Raw genomic sequence first — 18,784 nt, forward strand, 5'->3', positions numbered from 1 at the left:
CTGCGTGGGTTTCCTCCCACAGTACAAAGACATGCAGGTTAGGTGGACTGGCGATTCTAAATTGGCCCTAGTGTGTGCTTGGTATGTTTGTGTGTGTGTCCTGCGGTGGGTTGGCACCCTGCCCGGGATTGCTTCCTGCCTTGTGCCCTGTGTTGGCTGGGATTGGCTCCAGCAGACCCCCCCGTGACCCTGTGTTCGGATTCAGCGGGTTGGAAAATGGATGGATGTATTATTAACTATACCCCCTTAAAAAAAAAAAAAAAAAAAAAGTTTTCAAAGCTGGATTTGACTCTAATTTTTACATTCAATAAGGAGTGGGAAGAAAACTGGTGACGAATACTTGTACTCTGTAAATTGCTACATTGGTCAAGTAATTTTTTTATTTCAGCTGCTAAAGTTAACATCCACTGTGAAAGCCACTGAAAACTTTAAACTGTCATAACTAACACAAAGTTGTTAAACAGAAGCTTTTGAGGCAAGGCAACAAATGCCAAAACAGTAGTTTAACAAATGAAACATCACCTTAAAAAGTACAAGGGGGTCTGTAAACCAACACTGTACACAAACCACGGATCTGCATGTTGAGCGTGTATCAAAGTACAATAGATACTGGAACTGCAGCTTGAAACTTGTAAAACTGTTGATAAAATAAAGGCCGTGGTGAGATCAATTTTTTAAAATTAAATCTCATGGATGACTAATTCAATGAAAATCCACAAACAAACAAGTCTCTTCTTTAAAGTACTATAAAGCTAAAACATACTTTTAGACAGATTTACCAAGATTAATTTTGAATATGTCAACAGTCTGATCCCCATTGTCACGTTAGCAACAAAAGGCTTAGGAGGAATTTTAAAACTTTCCCTTTTCCACCATACTATCCGAGCTCTCATATAACATACAGTACAATAAAGTCAGTCACTGTGCATTGAGCAGGTTACAGCTGAAAGGGTGGGGTATGGCATATTAAACTCGTTTTTAATGCATCAATATTGTGACGCCACAGCAGAGTGTTTTGTTTGGATTTGAAGAAAAAAGATACATAATGATGAATTAAGTTCTGTATGTACCATTCAAGTGAATAAACAATTTTCAATCAAGTTCTGTAAGGCAACATCACTAAGAAATCTTACTTGCCACGCTTTCGCGATAAAGAAATGGCGAGCATTCCAAACAACTTTATGAACCCGGGTCTGCTGATCATTTATATAACCACCGGTTCTTCTAAACATTTGGCATAGACCCCAAACCCTTTGGATATGGCATTCACCGTTTACAGGCGAGTTTGTGACCCAGGTGATTTGAAAAGTTCGGCGACAACAGCCTAGAGAGCTGTTGGCGTTTTCCCACCATAGAAACACATGGAGCAAATATTACATAAACTATTGTTCAGAATTCTGCTAACACAAGCTAAACCCATCATGTACACTACAACCGGTTTTCCATGAAGATCAATGTAGAAGTGTGGAGAAAACAGTAGCAGCTTATAGGGCCAGCATAGTCTGTTGCACGAGAGGAAGTGACAGCTGTTCAAACTCCTCGGCTGGAGCCCAATGCTTTTCGGAACTGTGCAAAAAATAGACCAAACAGGGGGGAACAAGTTTTACGTGGGTCAAATAAAGTCTGCTTACAGTAGTTGCCACTTGATTTTTTTCGACACCGTTTGCCCCTCCGAGAAACAACGCACTGCACACTACTTTCTGCAAAGAAAACTTTCCACCGGTAGACAGAAAGCCGCCAAAGTCAGCCTGACAGATACGGCTTTACAGACTTTTCAACTGCTATCTATAACTGGCCAGAACCGTTTGTTTCCACCATTCCCTACCGTGCCCCGCACAGAAGACGGCTCTTGTACTTACTGAAAAGTAACTCCCTTGAGCTCCTTCTTGCTAACAGACCGGAATGGCTTGGCTTCTTCCACGGGAGTCAAAAGCGGAGAAGGACAAGGCGGTGGTGGCGGCAGCGGACTCGGCTGTTGCTGCTCGATCATTAGCACCATCTCACAGCGATCCTGTCCCGCTTGGCCACAGATCGCGTGCCTTTGACCTCGCTGATAAAAGACCACAGTACTGCAACTTCACCGCTCGGCTGGAGAGCAAGGAGGAGGAGTAGGACGAGGAGGAGGATAGCCCGGCCCACCAACAAAGAGACTCACTTTATTACTCCCAACACTTTACTTTTTGTTATTCAAAATGAATACAAGCTACTTTGAGTAGAAGCTGTAGCCTAAAAGCGTGTAGTTACCGGTTTGTCCACAAAACCTAATTTCCTTTCTGTTACCGGCTGAAACCAGCCCACTAAAAGAAGGCAAACCCGTATATCGGGTTTCTCCTACTTTCCTTAGCCTTGACTTAACAACAGCACAACCCGCCACGTTGGTACAGTTTGCACCGTTTAGCACTTCACAGAAGACCAAGAGGCAAGTTTACACCCCCCGGCTTTTTAAGTACCGGCAAGTGTTCTAAGTCCGCCAACTAACAAGTGAAAGAGAGAAAATTAAAGATTGATAAAGCAGTCCACAGTTTCACACAGACAGGCCTAAATAATTTAGGTGGTGCTGCATGTTAGACATTTGCAATTTGGAAAATATGCGTGACGTATTTTAAACAAATTAGCTAATAACATTTAAAGCACGTAGTTTTCACTTAAGCAATGTTTTGCCATACAGCTTATAAATCGTATAGTTTTTAGAAGTCTTTTGTTATTGTCACGAGTTAGGGTGTATTCTTATTTATAATAAAGAATGTGTTAATTTAAATATGACGAATACTTTTTGAAGTCTCAGCAAATGCTCTTAATAATAGCTAACGATCACTGCTGCGTGAGACTATCATGACTGCACCAGCCTGCAGGGCCCACCAACTAGGTGGTCAGCACGTTATGTGACTTGTATATTGGCTAATGAGATGACGAATCTTTACATGAAAGGACATATACCTGACCAATTTAGTTTCCAAATAACAAAACATTCATCTTTGGAATGTGGGAGAAAAACCCACACAACCCCAGGGAGAACATGAAAACCCCACACATGTTAACATGTATGGCAAAAAGAAATAATATGGCTGCAGATATTTAAAAAAAAACAGCAGTAAAAAGTGTCCCCAGCTGTGACAGATTTCAAACACAAAATGGTGCTGAGGTGAAATCACCCCCTAAGGGTAAAGAATTAAATAGGACTAAATATCTTGAAATGTTCCCTAATTACCTCAACCAGAAATGTAATTATTTCCCAAGCATTGCAGGTTGGTCTACTTCTTTGGACCACTGACCGATGAAAAAGAAAGATGGCCAGTCTACTTCAAGAGCAGACACAGCAAGAGTGAGAAATAGAAACCAAAAGGAAGAGACACCACAGGTAAAAAGTTGTATCTTGTCAAGTCTTGAGAATGTATTCTACCAGTAGAAATCTGACCATGCCATACACTAGTGAGCTTTATAGTCCACCAAAAGACAAGGTCACCCTATAAAACATACAAGACCTAAACACTACATAACAACTTTTTTTTTTTTTTTAACAGTATCCTCTGCGCCACACAATTTACATATTTTGTTCATTGTGACCTCATGCACCTTTTACAGGATTATGTTATATGAATTGTGACAAAATATATATGCCGTTATAACTTGATGTCAAATTAAATGGAAAATGAAGAACAGAAGTGGCAATGCTTGAAGTAAAAAAGATGTGTAAAACTATAGCAAAGTATTAGAATTCCACAAATCGGTTATACAAGGATCTAGTGAGTATGTTATGGTATGCTTATATATTGAGGAATTAGGTTACTTGACTCTATAATATATGAGGGTGGGCTACAGCCTAATGAGAGTATTGCATCACCCAATCTCATTAATTAGTAATAAAGGAGTGTAGTGTGTAAGGGAATTTTTGAAAAGATAGTTGGACTTCATGATGTAAAGGTAGATGCTTATATCTAGTGTCTTTGTTTTTACTGCTTGCTGTGTGGATCTTCTGTCAGAGTCCTCTTGTCTTTTTCAGGATATGCTATTATATGGGAGCCTGTGAGTGTACTAAAACACAGACTCTGAAAATGTCAAATGCACTTTGTTTATTGAGTTACACTGAACACCTAGATATCAATAAAATATTTTTGCCTTACACCAGAATGATAGAATATGCTCACTCTCTACAGTCTCCTAAGTGATGAACTGTGATAACTGGTATTTTGTTTTAATTGTATTGTATGATTTACTTAATGAGAATAGATATATTTGCAACATGTTTAGAGTTTTATGTCTTTCTCATCACTAATTGTGGGAAGTGAATGGAGCTTATAATGATAGCCTGAGGTGGCCCTAGAAAATAAAACTTGGGTTTTACCAATGGCTGTTATGTTGGTATGATTCAAAAAGGACAGAAATTATTACAGATTTAAAGTGGAACCGCAATGGATGGCAATGCAGGTAGTCATTCATTGTAACAGCATATCAAAGAAAGTATAATCCAGCTGCTTCCTGAGTAAGTTGAGCGGTCTATAGCTGGTGTCAAAGAATGTCGATTTTGTGTTTATCAGAGAAAAAGAAAGATCTTGACATCACATAAGTATTTCCAGCTACTTACTTACCATTGTATAATTTTCTGTTCAGAACTGTTTCAGGTGTCTTTTAAAGTTTTTATGTTTACATCCATTTGATTTTGTGTTATATGTAAATGACTGTCTGGTTGTGACATGTGGCACCATCTGCAGCAGCTAGTAATCTATCAGTGATGTCTTCATTGGGTGTCAGCAGCAATTTTGGAAACTGTGGACATGTAAGTTTGTGGCCCTCCAACAAAATGTTTGAACTTGGTTGTTGTTATAAATTTGCCTTAGTGATGTCAGGGTTGCTGTTTTGTGGAAATGACTGTCATTGTATTTGTTAATAAATGTCACCATTATGTTTGTAATGTCACCTCAACACTATTTTCCATTGTAATTTTTTTTGCAGCTGCAGCCATTTTGTATTGTTTTTCATGTCATGTTATAGTCATGTTTATTTTTTGTTGCCATAAGCTGTTGCCAGTCTTGTGAGTTCAAGTGACACAATACATCTTTTCCCAGCTATAAAAGATAGAAGGGCGGATGTTTTGATTCTATAACAAAAAGAAACAAACTCATGTTAGTACTAATTAGGGGTAAGAAACCAAGGTAGAATTAGACAACCACATCTTTTTTTGTGATTTTTCATTTGATCATCTCTTCTCATTAGTTCTCCTGGCCCTCTGATATTTGTCCTGCTCTCAGATCACACATTTTGCTTGGTACTTTTGCCTGTTCACTCCATTTTGCTGCCACCCTTAAGCCTCTCCGTTGCTCTGGCATCCTAGGTTTGATAGTAGATTTTGGAAGTACTGCCTGACAGAAAATTTGTTTTAGAAATCAATCTCTTACCATTTTCACCATTTTTAATGAAAACAAAATTTTTTGAAAGGGGTCTATGGAGTTATTTTCAGAAGTCCAGCATATAAACATGAACTGGCTGATAGCTGATCCAAATCCAGGAATTTTTTATTGAAAGCACTTGACAAGGGCAAAAATCTAAGAATTGTTGAGAAAAATTAAACAACCATAACAGAACACAACACTAAAAATGGCAAAACATTCTAAGCACTTTAAATAGCTTTTGCAATGGCAAAATCACAGTGTTCAGGCACAGTCAGAAGGATGTACTCTGCCTAAATTGATTAATGTCATTTCATTATTCATTATTGATTATGTCCATCCTATTATGTAACATAATAGGATGGACATAATTGGTGAAAAGATCTTTTCAACATAACCTTTTGTGGTCAAACTACCAAAGACAACAAGGGCATCCAGGTGATGGTGCCTCAAAGAATGAAATGTACTTTTTGCAGGAGTGAGCCAATGCAGAAAGTTGTTCACATTGCACTGATGGCTGCATTTTCTCCATGTGAAAATCATTTGAACATCAGCCCCAAGGGAAAAGTGGAACATATTTCTGACAATGATATGATGTCTGTTCATGCAATTCCAGACTTCCTGGAAAGTCTGACACCTTTCAAGACGCAGACAGAATTGACACCTGGAATTTGTTGACATATTATCAGTCCATGGTTTGAGACATAGATTGTGGAAGACATAAACGAGTAAGGTAATGACTTGTCACACAATCTGCTAGGGTTTCTGTTATGCTGGTTTTGTTTTTTTAAGGCCTTCCAAATTCTTCGCAATGGGCACTAGAGCCTGCCAGCAACCATCATCACCAGTATTGTCTGACTGTCACATATGCATGGTCAGTATGCATCACGGTGTGTTGAAGTAACCAAGGGGCATCAAAACAACAAAGTATTTGGAACATATTAAACTAATTAATGTGTTTGTTCTATTCACAAATACCTTTTCAAGGTGTGCTATAGCGGCAGTACATTGTCTTAAAGCCAAAGGAATGAGAACTTATTTGGTTATCGTTGTGTCAATAATGAGCCCTTTGTGTTGTGGTCTAGTGTTAATTGTGAGCATAACAGATATCCAGAACTAAGGATTTACATATTAGGTGATGCTGATTTCCGAAGTTGGTTTTCATGCAAATTGGAACATAATGATTGTTTCTGGGCACAAACAGATGCAGTGTTATGAATAGCTACTCTAGCTTTGTAACAAGTCATGGGTATTTTAATTATGGTTTTCATAATGTGGCTGATTAAATAGTATACAGTAATTTGAAAATTTTCACAATAGACTATCGGACATTGTTGGCAAAAATAAATAATCAAGTTGCTATTTGCCAAGACAAATGTTTAAAATAGATAAAAACTGTTTTTTTCTTAAAGATAGCAGAATGAGTGTAGTTTTCCAAAGAAGTGACAAAGACTGACTTTATGATTTATGGGATTACTTTTTGCTTTTCTTGGAGATTAGGGCAATGAGTACTACACTCTGAAATCGCTTCTAGTTCACTGTTTTAAAAATTCCTGAGCATGTAAGGGTTGTAATATACAGTGTACAGTATAATTGCATATATAGTAATGCATATGTTTGATAATTTTAGTTTGTGTAAAACGTAATAAGCGTAATCTGATATAACCCACAGATTATATATATTATTCTTATTTAACATGAGCATAAAAACCTACAGATATCCTTGTTGAATATGCTGCTCAGCTGATTCTTATTAATTCTGAAATTTTAGAAAGTTCTTTAACTATTAACATTCATCCAGACAGCATATACTGAGCTCCTCTAATCCAGTTTCAGTTTTATGGAGATTCACAGAGTTTTTTCCTGCAGTACTGTGTGTGAAGCCAGAATTAACCCTGAACAAGGCACTAGTCATCTAGCAACATGAAGCATGTGACCAAACGTTGTGAAATGTACATGTTATCTTATGTTGCTATAGGCACTATACAGAAAATTGTGGCTATGTAAAATCTTATAAGTATTAAACAGTATAATAATGCTCCCCGTAAGACACACTTACTACAAATTAATACATAAAAATTACCACCTTTTTTATAATAATGCCTAATCAGACATTTAAAATTTGAAATCTGTTTGGCACAATTCCAGCTAAGTGGAATGTATATCTAGTACTGTATATACATCTATACAGTATATACATCTATTAATGGATCACCACATCTTACCTGTTTAGCACATCATCACATAAATATTGCATATTCTGTACTGTATATTGTGTATAATTGCATGTGCTGTGTGTTGCATGCTAAGTATACTTTTTATTTATTTATTTATTTATTTGTATTGGATTTTTATCAACTGTCTGAGGAAACATGCAAGTACAGATTTCATTGTATTGTGTACACATGACAATAAACTTGACTTCATCTTAGCAAGTTTAAATTTATTGCAGGTATTTAGAATTGGTATCTAAAATAAAATCCTCTGTACTACCTGTCCCTTGGACCAAGTCCAAACTATTCTGTTGGAAAAAACCCAGTTCAAATAGTTATAAAGTCCATTTTAATTCTTTTTAATACTATCCCTGTTTCCGTCAAAGTTATCCATGTTAGACAGTTATGAAAGAAATCCTGTTTGGATCTGCATGTTCTTAAGAAGTTCAATTTTAAATGTACCCTTTATCTAAAGATTGAGGGAAGAACTTAATTTTGTAATTTAAGATAGTTATTTATGAAACATTTCCAACCAGTTTTATCCCCAATCTCAGTACAAAAGTAATTTGTGTTGTAAATGATTTTCTAACATTTTCGCATGCAGTAAATGCTACAATCATTATGTTTAATTTAGGTTGATTGGTAAATTTGCCCCAATATTACTGAGCAATGGTGTGTAAGTGTGTGTGTGTTCTGTGGTTAGCTGGTATCTGTTCCAAGGTAACCTTGTACTCAATGTTAACAGGACAGGCTTAGGTCACATGCAGCCCTGCAGTAGATTAAGCAGATTTGAAAATGAACTTATGTATATATGCATGTTTGTTATTTTAAATTTAGAGATTGCTGACTCTCAGCCTTGTATACTCATAAATACAAATCAATTTTCTCCAATTATACCATTAATTAATTGCTTTACTAAGTGAAACAGTGGGTAACTAAAATTACAGTTGTGAGAAAATATTAACCCTTTTTTGGATTCCTACTGCCTTTTATGGCTTCTAGTATATGACCTTATCTTTATCAAAGCCATAATAGTAGATAAACGCAGTCTGATTAAACAAATGTCACACACATTGTGTTATTATTTAACATATTGGTTAAATATTCAAGGTGAAAGATAAAAAACTTCACATTTTTCTCACAACTGTAGATCTATTATTGTGTAGAAATTTTTACAAAAAGCCTGGAGAATTAAACAAGGATGAAAAGACTCTACTGAGGATACACATTTCTCCTTATATTTGACCATTTATATCACCCATTATGATTAACATTATCCAAATTTACAACTATTTCAGAAGATAAAGCTGATAAAATTTTTGTTTTGGCAAAACCACAGAAAAGAACAATGATGAATGTGCTTGTTTGAATGAATTCAGTATTTTTGATACTTTCTGTAATGAGAAAGATACTGAAAACAAAAAATGTCAAGGAAGCAAAGTATATAATAATTAAAAGGGGCTTATATTACAAGAAAGTATTGATACGTAAAGGTACAAAAATACAGGAAAAATAAGTCTCCTCTTTTCACTCCTTCCACTTTTCATCCTTCCTTTTTTTGGATTCTTTTCCTTTGCACTCACTGAATTCTTATCCATTCTCCACCCATACCCCCCCATGACTCATATTAATGGGGTGGGCAAACGTGCAGGAGCTCTTTTTAAGTCCCTGTATGTAAACGACTTCCAGGAGGAGCCCAGTATATTCATGTAGTAGCTAGGTAACTCCAGGGGTTGTCTTGACAGAAATCCCCCTTGCATCCCCAAGTATCCCTGCAATCCTGAACCTTAGTCTTCGATTAAAGAGCCAGGCCACTTGACCATCATAATGGGGAGCAGGAGGATATCTTGCACGCTTGGGTCACAAAGTTACACAGATACACTCAGGGATTTCCAGAGACAGGAACTTTATTCAAACACTTCAAACAAACACAAGTCTCTTTCAGGTGTGATCCAGCCTCCGTGTCAACCCGGACGCCACAGCTCCATCTCTCAATTAAAAGAACAGAAAATCTTCCTTTTCAAAGGGGCGTGCCTCGGGAGCAGGAGCCCCAACAGAATCAGAGGATGTCTGGGGGAAGAGAGACAAGGCAGTGAGATAAAAGGACAGCTGCAGTGTGGACTTTTAAATGTTCAAAGACCCGCGTGAGATGCAGATCACGCAGCATAGCAGTAGCAGCAGCAGACTTGCAGCTGATCCAGCAAAGAGGAGATAAAAATCTGTGTTTGTTTCCCATTGAATCGCTGAAACCCCCTATTTAAGAAACTTTAAGAGGGGGTTTCACAGGAGCTGAAACCCTTGGGGCTGCATTCAGTATGTTCACAATATATTAAATAACTAGTCTACCTGCTGCCACCGAATGGTTTGGGAAACTTCACGGATGCATTCTTTTCTTCCCAGTATCATGGACTTACCTTGGTCACTCAGGAGTCACTTACTGGATGGCTCCAAACACAAAATTGGGGCATACTGCCACCTCTCCATGGTGGCCTGATGTCATTTGCAATGGCAGTATTGCCAGAATACTTTACACCTGGGCATCTTACAGCCTAATTCATGTCCTGCCTTATGGTAGTACCATTTCAATTACAGTCCATACTAGACCATCTTTTAAATTATTTTCAAATGAGATGATTCAGTGGCTCATTGTAAATGACTGAAGGTTATGTATATGAGCGAGCGTAACCCACAAAGGAATGACTCATGTCATGGTTCGTTCCGCCACGCCCTCGACCCTCTGCAGTTCGCATACCAGGAGAAGGTGGGAGTGGAGGATGCCATCATCTATATGCTATACCGATCCCTCTCCCACTTGGACAGAGACAGTGGTGCTGTAAAAATTACAGTATGTTTCTGGACTTCTCTAGCGCCTTCAACACCATCCAACCTTGGCTCCTTAGTGACAAGCTGACAGAGATGGGAGTAGATTCATACCTGGTGGCATGGATTGTGGACTATCTTACAGGCAGACCTCAGTATGTGCGTCTCGGGAACTGCAGGTCTGACATTGTGGTCAGCAGCACAGGAGCGCCGCAGGGGACTGTACTTTCTCTGGTCCTGTTCAGCCTATATACATCGAACTTCCAATACAACTCGGAGTCCTGCCACATGCAAAAGTTCGCTGACGACACTGCTATTGTGGGCTGCATCAGAAGTGGGCAGGAGGAGGAATATAGGAGCCTAATCAAGGACTTTGTTAAATGGTGCAACTCAAACCACCTACAACTGAACACCAGCAAAACCAAAGAGCTGGTGGTGGATTTTAGGAGGCCCAGGCCCCTCCTGGACCCCATGATTATCAGAGGTGACTGTGTGCAGAGGGTACAAACCTACAGTATAAATACCTGGGAGTGCAGCTGCATGATAAATTGGACTGGACTGCCAATATTGTGAATTTCCCCTTGGGATTAATAAAGTATCTATCTATCTATCTATCTATCTATCTATCTATCTATCTATCTATCTATCTATCTATCTATCTATCTATCTATCTACTGATGCTCTGTGCAAGAGAGGACAGAGCCGACTATACTTCCTTAGAAGGCTGGCGTCCTTCAACATCTGCAATAAGATGCTGCAGATGTTCTATCAGACGGTTGTGGCGAGCACTCTCTTCTACACGGTGGTGTGCTGGGGAGGCAGCATAAAGAAGAGGGACGTCTCACGCCTGGACAAACTGATGAGGAAGGCAGGCTCTATTGTAGGCACAGAGCTGGACAGTTTGACATCTGTGGCAGAGCGACAGGCGCTGAGCAGGCTCCTGTCAATCATGGAGAATCCACTGCATCCACTGAACAGTATCATCTCCAGACATAGGAGCAGCTTCAGCGACAGACTGCTGGCACTGTCCTGCTCCACTGACAGACTGAGGAGATCGTTCCTCCCCCACACACTTCAATTCCACCCAGGGGGGTAAACGTTAACACTATACAAGATTATTGTGTATTATACCTGCCTTGCGTTCTCCATCTTGCATTTTTTTTTTTTAAACTTGCACTGCGTTTTTATTGCTCTTTAATATTGTTTTTATCAGTATGCTGTTGCTGGAGTATGTGAATTTCCCCTTGGGGATTAATAAAGTATCTATCTATATGTTTTTTTCAGTGTATTTTCTGTTTGTCATTTTGGAACCCAAATTGTGTGCTTTATATAAAGATGGCCATTTTATTGGCCACCTTATTCCCAGTTTGGGGACAGGTCATTGGTATGGAGGAATATTTCAGACAAAAGTAAATAAATACATTTTGACACGTGAATACCATCTTGCACCCAAGAGAAGGCACTGATTCCAAAGGCTTCAAGAAAACTAAGTTTTATTCCAATCAAAGCAGGAACAGTCAGGGTATTTATTCAATGGGAGCTACCACTTCAATACAAACAAACACAGCAAAGAAGTATTAACTGGACCAGGTCAGTTGCCAGGTAAGAATATTCTTCTCATTAACCATAGAGCGACCCACGCATTACGTGGTAAGACTGTGAATTTGCAGTAGCCTCAGTGACACCAAGAACCTGCAGTTGCCTCAGCAACAGACAAGTAATGCTTGACATATGTGTCAACCACGTTTCGGCATGCAGCACATTTGGGGAGGGTTTCAAAGAATCACAAAATATATAAACAAATAAATAAAAAAACATATCCTCTTTAATAAAATCCCTGTGTGCATCCAGATGTCCGTGTGTGTGTGTCTTCTGGTGAAGTGCGCATGCGCAGGGCACGGTGCGATGCGCGATATAACTATCAGAGAAAGTTACAGGCGTTTTACAGAAACACAAACCAGTATTACTGCGAGAGGAAATTTAAAGTGAATGTGAATTTCCCCTTGGGATTAATAAAGTATCTATCTATCTATCTATTTATCTATCTAAAGGTACACAGTACAGTGATGCATATTACAGCCACATACAAGCCAGTATTACTGTCAGAGAAAATTAAAGGCATATTACCGACGAGCACGCCTGTATTACCGCCAGAGAAAATTAAAGGTATATTACGAACGTACAAGCCAGCGGACATACAAGACAGTATTACTGTCACAGAAAATTAAAGACACACAATACACGGCAGCAGCCCACGAAGAACGGTCAGCTCAGCAAGTAAACATCAACAAAAGAAAGGCTGAAAGACAAAGAAAAATACGACCAACAAAAAGAATGAGGTCAAAGTCCCTTGCCATTTAATATAGACTGTTCCTACTAATGTTTATGCACTACTGTTCTAGTACCCGTTATTGTAACGAGCTTAATGACTAGTTATATTATAAATAATTAAATATGTCATTAAATACATTTTTGTTGCTTATTTCTTTATGTATTTCATTATTTCTTTCTTAATTTTTTTCAGTGACACACACATACACACAAAATAAAAAGAAGCCCCAAAATGTAAACTGTCACTTTCATTTGGCAAAGTTGAGAGTGCCTGAGCACTCTATTTTGATCGATGAATCGTTGGTGAAGTGGACACAAACCATTTGGCTACCTAGTGCTCAATTACAGCAGACACTTAAGATGCAAACTCATAATGATGAATTCAGAATTTCTTGAATTAAGTCACAGCTTTGGGCCTGCACATGAGCCACAGGATTTCCAGCCAATCAAAGTTGCATACTTCCACTCTGAAGATGATTGACCAATCAAAAAAAAGTACTTGCTAGTGCCCACCCATTTTCAATTTTGAGGAGTGAAAGTGACAGTTTTCATTTCAGGGCTTATTTCATGTTGCATGCGTGTCACCGAAAAAAATAAATGAATAAATAATAAAAAGAAATAAGAAACAAAAATATATTTCATGACATGTTTAATTATTTATTATTTAGTCACATTTCCTGTTGTTATAGTTTATTGTCACATATCACAGTACTTATATTTATTTGAGTAGTTATTTATTTAATTTTGTCTGAAATATTCCTCCATACATCAGCAGTCAATTCCCTCGTCATTAGTTTCACCTTCATTTTAACTATTAGATGCACTACTCTTTAGTCTGAGTTGCCATGTGCTCAATGATTCCAACTTGAAAACACTTTATCTGTGTTAATCTAGCTTCGAGACTTTTCTTTTCCAATGCTGATTTAAACTTTATAATGCCATAATATGTCTGACTAGCCATATTTTTGTAGGAAGACAAAAACATATACTGAAAGGTTGCCCTCAGTGTTCAATGTACATATGGTATGCAGTCTCAGTATAGCCTAGCTCAAAAATTAAGTAACATTCTTTCATCTTTGCAGGAGTATATAGTAAAATCCTTAGAAAATATGATTTTCTTGTACTATTTCAAGAACCTGCAGTAGATATTAGTAAACCAAGTATGATGTCATTAACAATAAAATGCACTGTGTATGCCGTGTTGAAGAGGGGAAGCCTGGCTGAAGTATGTTGCTGGTTCACCTCTTGGGTGGCAGAGGAAATTCTGAAGGCCCATGTAGAATTTAATAGAGACAGAGGGTGCTGCACTGGCAGTAGGGCAGTTCCTGCATATACCAATGTAAAAGTACAGGGAATACTAGCAGTTGTAAACCCAGCATTTGCACTAGATATTCCAAAAGGAATGAACAGAGTAGTCACAGAAAAGTTAAAAAGAGAGATATGACCTGAGTTGAGCATTTAATAATTCTCCTGCATAAGGTCAATGAGGTTTAAGCTGACCATATGTCTAGAGAGAGAGACTGAGGCTATGGGTCGCCTGTCAGAGGTTACAAGGTCTCCTAGCAAACAGATTGCAGCACATGTCAGTAACCTGGGGAAGCTGGTGCTAGGCCACCCTTTCAAGGAAATGCTTGGTGAAAAATAGTCTTCTGCATAAACCTAGGATGAAGCACAAAATCCTTAACTTAAAAGGAGAGGTACTATATTTCTCTTTTTATGGAATGGACAATAGGGGGTAATCATTGGAGAAGCAGCAGTTGTTCGGTAACTGAAGGGTTGCAGGGACACTAGGAGAAGTTCTAGGTTGTTTCTCAGTTGCAAAATTAGTTCTACCCTGTAGGGGGGAAATGTCCATGAGCCTAGAGTTGAGAGTTATATTTTGGTGATAACACACTGGCATCAAGAAGAATGCAGGGTCAAGACAGAGATGAAGAAAAAGATAGTGTGAAGGCAGTCAAGCGTATAAAGAAAGAAATGTTTTAGTGATACTGCATAGGTAGTCTGAGTGTTGCAGCAGGCATGTTGTTTTAATTTGCTTACTTTGTTAACTCATTTTTTGTGTATCCTTACCCTCTGTGGTTTCAATTTATTTATTTTTTTCTTTGGACTTCTGCAGAGTTTGAATTATTACTAGCGTGACCAGTAATGCACACAAAGCTTCAAGGGAGAGAGCTCTTCAATTTAATATACATTTTTACAACTTGCACAGTACTCAAAGGGTGTCATTTTTCACCCCATCCCACCTCCCACTCTTCAAATTAATGTATGACTACATGCTTGCTTGATTACTGAGTTGTTTTCTGTTTTGGAATTTTGAAAATCTGACCAGCGTAATTACTACTGCAAGAGCACATACTTCGGTTACTGTTGTGAATACAGAATACAGTACCTGTTTTGGATATCATTTAGGTTATTTGCTTCATTTTTGGTACCTATATGTTTTGTATTCTTTTATTATTTTTTTATTCTGGAAGTACTATTTTTGTGTTGATAAGAATTGCTTAAGAATGCTTTGAAATCAACTTTTTTTTTTTTTTTTTTTTTTTTGTCCAGTGCCTCCTGACTCACTAGTATGAGAAAAACTCCACATATGATATACCATTCGACTCATCTTAATGTCTAGTTATGCAAAACATCAAGATTTTTGAGGATTCCCTTTATTTTTTGGCATTTAAGCCCTGAAAATAAATTCTTATTTTTAGTCCATTTTAGACCATATTTTGTACAGGAATCTGCACCATTATGAGTAAAGAGTAAAACAGTAGGTGTCATGAGTCCAAATTTTCAATTTTTCAATTCTAGAAGAAGGTATTGTGACCACCAGAGGGTGGGAGAACAGTACATGGATAAATGTCTGCAGGCAACAGTAAAGAGTGGTGCAGGTTAACAGCAAGTTTGGGGTTGCATTTCGGGAAATGGAGTTGGTGAATTGATAAAAAATGATGGCCCCATCACAATTGAGAAGTAAAGGCATGCAGTATCATCAGAGAGTTGACTGATCAGTCCCACTTCATTATGTAGAATAACAAGGACAACAAAAACAAACATATGGACAAATTAAAAAAAAAATACTATCTACAATGAGAAGAGGAACAGCAAAGGCTGCAGATGGTATGATACCAATAGATCCCTGATCTCAGCATCATCCAGCCCTTTTGAGGTTACTCGCAGAGACGGGAGCAAGTAAGACCACCAAAGTCTGAAATGTAACTCTTGCAAGTTCTCTAAAGTGTTTGGGACAAGCAACCAGATGAGTACCTTCAGAAACTGCATGACAGTGGACCTAAGAGAAGGCAAAGTATGGTCCCACCAAATATTGATTTCATTTAGGGTTTTTTTGGGTTTTTTTTTGCACTTTCCATGAAGTTTTTTTGATTAAATAAAAAAAAACTATTGATGCCAGTATTTAAAGCATTTCTGCTTTTGTTTCTTTTTTTTTTTCACAAATACCTAAGACTTTTGTACAGTATTATATATCAGCATAGTTTTAAAGTACTGCAAACAACCATAACTTTAATATTTTTTATTTTTGCAGTAGATTACACTTCTCAAGTTGCACTGTTATATAGTATATAAAGTATTATTTTCATTTTATTAACAGATATTATTCTCTAGGTCCTTTGCTGAATGTGGCCAAAGATCTGAGTAAAATTTAAAAAAAAATGACTATATATATTTGTTGACAGCATTAATGTTCGTATGAAGTGTAAATGCAATGGTACTAACATTATTATCTAAATAATAAATAAGCTAGTACAGTATATTTATTGCCAACTGGAAGCAAAAAAAAAAAAAAAAAATCTCTGCTCTTCTTACAAGATCCATCCATCCATTTTCTAACCCGCTGAATCCGAACACAGGGTCACGGGGGTCTGCTGGAGCCAATCCCAGCCAACACGGGGCGCAAGGCAGGAGACAAACCCCGAGCAGGGTGCCAACCCACCGCAGTCTTCTTACAAGATGACTTGCTAAAGTAAATGTTATGCTTGTTCTGAAATGTATCCTTTCAAATTAAATTACCCTTAATGTTTCCAACCCAGTTAAGCATGTATATAGTTTTCTGACACGCAAAGCTTCATCCTCCTGTCTCGAAAATGCATCTGTAGCAATTATAAGAAGGAATGCACATGTCACTAGTGTCAAAGTAATTATCATTGCAGGGCACACTTACACTTTTCCCCAGACTTGCTTAGCACAGCCCATTTTATATTCACCTTCACAGTGCCCTCCGAAGACTCATGGACATGCTGGAAGAGTATCGCAGAGAAAGTCACAAAGGTGTGAATTCAAAAAAAGTCCTTGGAATAGTGAGGCTACATCACTAAACACTGTGCCACTGCACTAGCTTACAAAAATATTTTTTGTATGCTACTTCAGGCACAACAAGAACATGCAGTGCTTATTTTGTTCTTAATATCTTTTTCACTGGTAAAATATTCCACATGTGACAGTAATTGTATATTTTACCAACACACTGACATGGGAGATAAACTGCTTTGCATTACAATATTATAAGAATTTGAAATCTGAAAGCTACAGAATGTTTTCTCCTTGATTGCACAGATGTCTGCAAAACAACTGGATAATTTGAATTACAGTATGCCTTTCAGTGTATTTCTACTTTAGTATTTAAATATAGTTTTATGATCTAAATGCTGATACAGTATAAAAACATTGAATAATTTTCTTTTATAAAAATATAATGAGAATATATACTGTAATTGGTCAAAAGCATTCATGTTCCACTTTTAACCTGATTTTGTAAACATTAGACCTTTTGACACTATATCATTAATGAATTCTATTAAATAATAAGAAAAGCAATTTAAGGCACTAAGACATTAATATTTCATAATCGTTTCCTGTTCAAGTATTTTTTCAGATTTACATAATCAGACACATTATCTTAACTCATCTTTTGCAGTTTTTCGGTCGCTCTTGTATCTCTTGCCTAATGGCACCTCTCTCACTGTTTACAAAATAACATCCTGCTGTACTTTGGTGAGTATTTCAACTTAACTTCCTACTTTTTGAATTCTGTGTGTGTTTTTGGTTTTGCAACATAAGCCAAACAGGATCTTATTGTAAATTTTTCAAATGCTAACTTTCTGAGGCAGCATAACATGCTCTCACCGAGACCTTCATTCTCTTTCACAGTTTCTTTCTCTATTTTATCTTGATAGCCCCGATTGTTGTATTTCTGGATTATGGAACAGAACCATGTAAGGCCACTTTGACAGTTTTTTTTCTTTTTTGAACTTCACAGTCTGAAACGAGTTTTGAACATTTATAGACATTTCCTCTCTTTATCACTAACCTTTTGATACATTACTTCAGTTTTCAATTTTCTTATTCCCAAAAATATTGTGTCAAGATAACTGATGACTACATACTGGCACAAGATAAGAGTGTATGTGTGTGTGTGTGAATGTGCTCTGCACTGGATTGCCGTCCAATTCAGGGTTCATTCTTGCCTTGCACCAGGCACTTCTATAATAGGTTTTGGCTCCCAATAAACTTGAACTACTACAGTGCATCCGGAAAGTATTCACAGCGCATCACTTTTTCCACATTTTGTTATGTTACAGCCTTATTCCAAAATGGATAAAATTCATTTTTTTCCTCAGAATTCTGCACACAACACCCCATAATGACAACGTGAAAAAAGTTTACTTGAGGTTTTTGCAAATTTATTAAAAATAAAAAAATTGAGAAAGCACATGTACATAAGTATTCACAGCCTTTGACGTGAAGCACGAAATTGAGCTCAGGTGCATCCTGTTTCCCCTGATCATCCTTGAGATGTTTCTGCAGCTTAATTGGAGTCCATCTGTGGTAAATTCAGTTGACTGGACATGATTTGGAAAGGCACACACCTGTCTATGTAAGGTCCCACAGTTGACAGTTCATGTCAGAGCACAAACCAAGCATGAAGTCAAAGGAAATGTCTGTAGACCTCCGAGACAGGATTGTCTTGAGGCACATATCTGGGGAAGGTTACAGAAAAAATTCTACTGCTTTGAGGGTCCCAATGAG

The 18,784-nt window shown here is 37.6% G+C and overlaps 1 protein-coding gene across 1 annotated transcript in view; it reads right to left on the reverse strand.

The window, feature by feature from the left end:
- LOC114654602 (GRAM domain-containing protein 2B) overlaps positions 1-2,503 on the reverse strand; it is a 44,006-nt gene extending 41,503 nt beyond the window's left edge. Inside the window, exon 1 of the mRNA XM_028805236.2 lies at positions 1,860-2,503. Within this exon, the coding sequence (XP_028661069.1) occupies positions 1,860-1,999 (140 nt within the window). The 5' untranslated portion in view covers positions 2,000-2,503. The remainder of the gene's footprint in view (positions 1-1,859) is intronic.
- Positions 2,504-18,784: the final 16,281 nt, after the last annotated feature.

The sequence above is a fragment of the Erpetoichthys calabaricus genome, chromosome 7 (assembly GCF_900747795.2).
Source record: "Erpetoichthys calabaricus chromosome 7, fErpCal1.3, whole genome shotgun sequence".
In the NCBI taxonomy this organism is placed as follows: domain Eukaryota; kingdom Metazoa; phylum Chordata; class Cladistia; order Polypteriformes; family Polypteridae; genus Erpetoichthys; species Erpetoichthys calabaricus.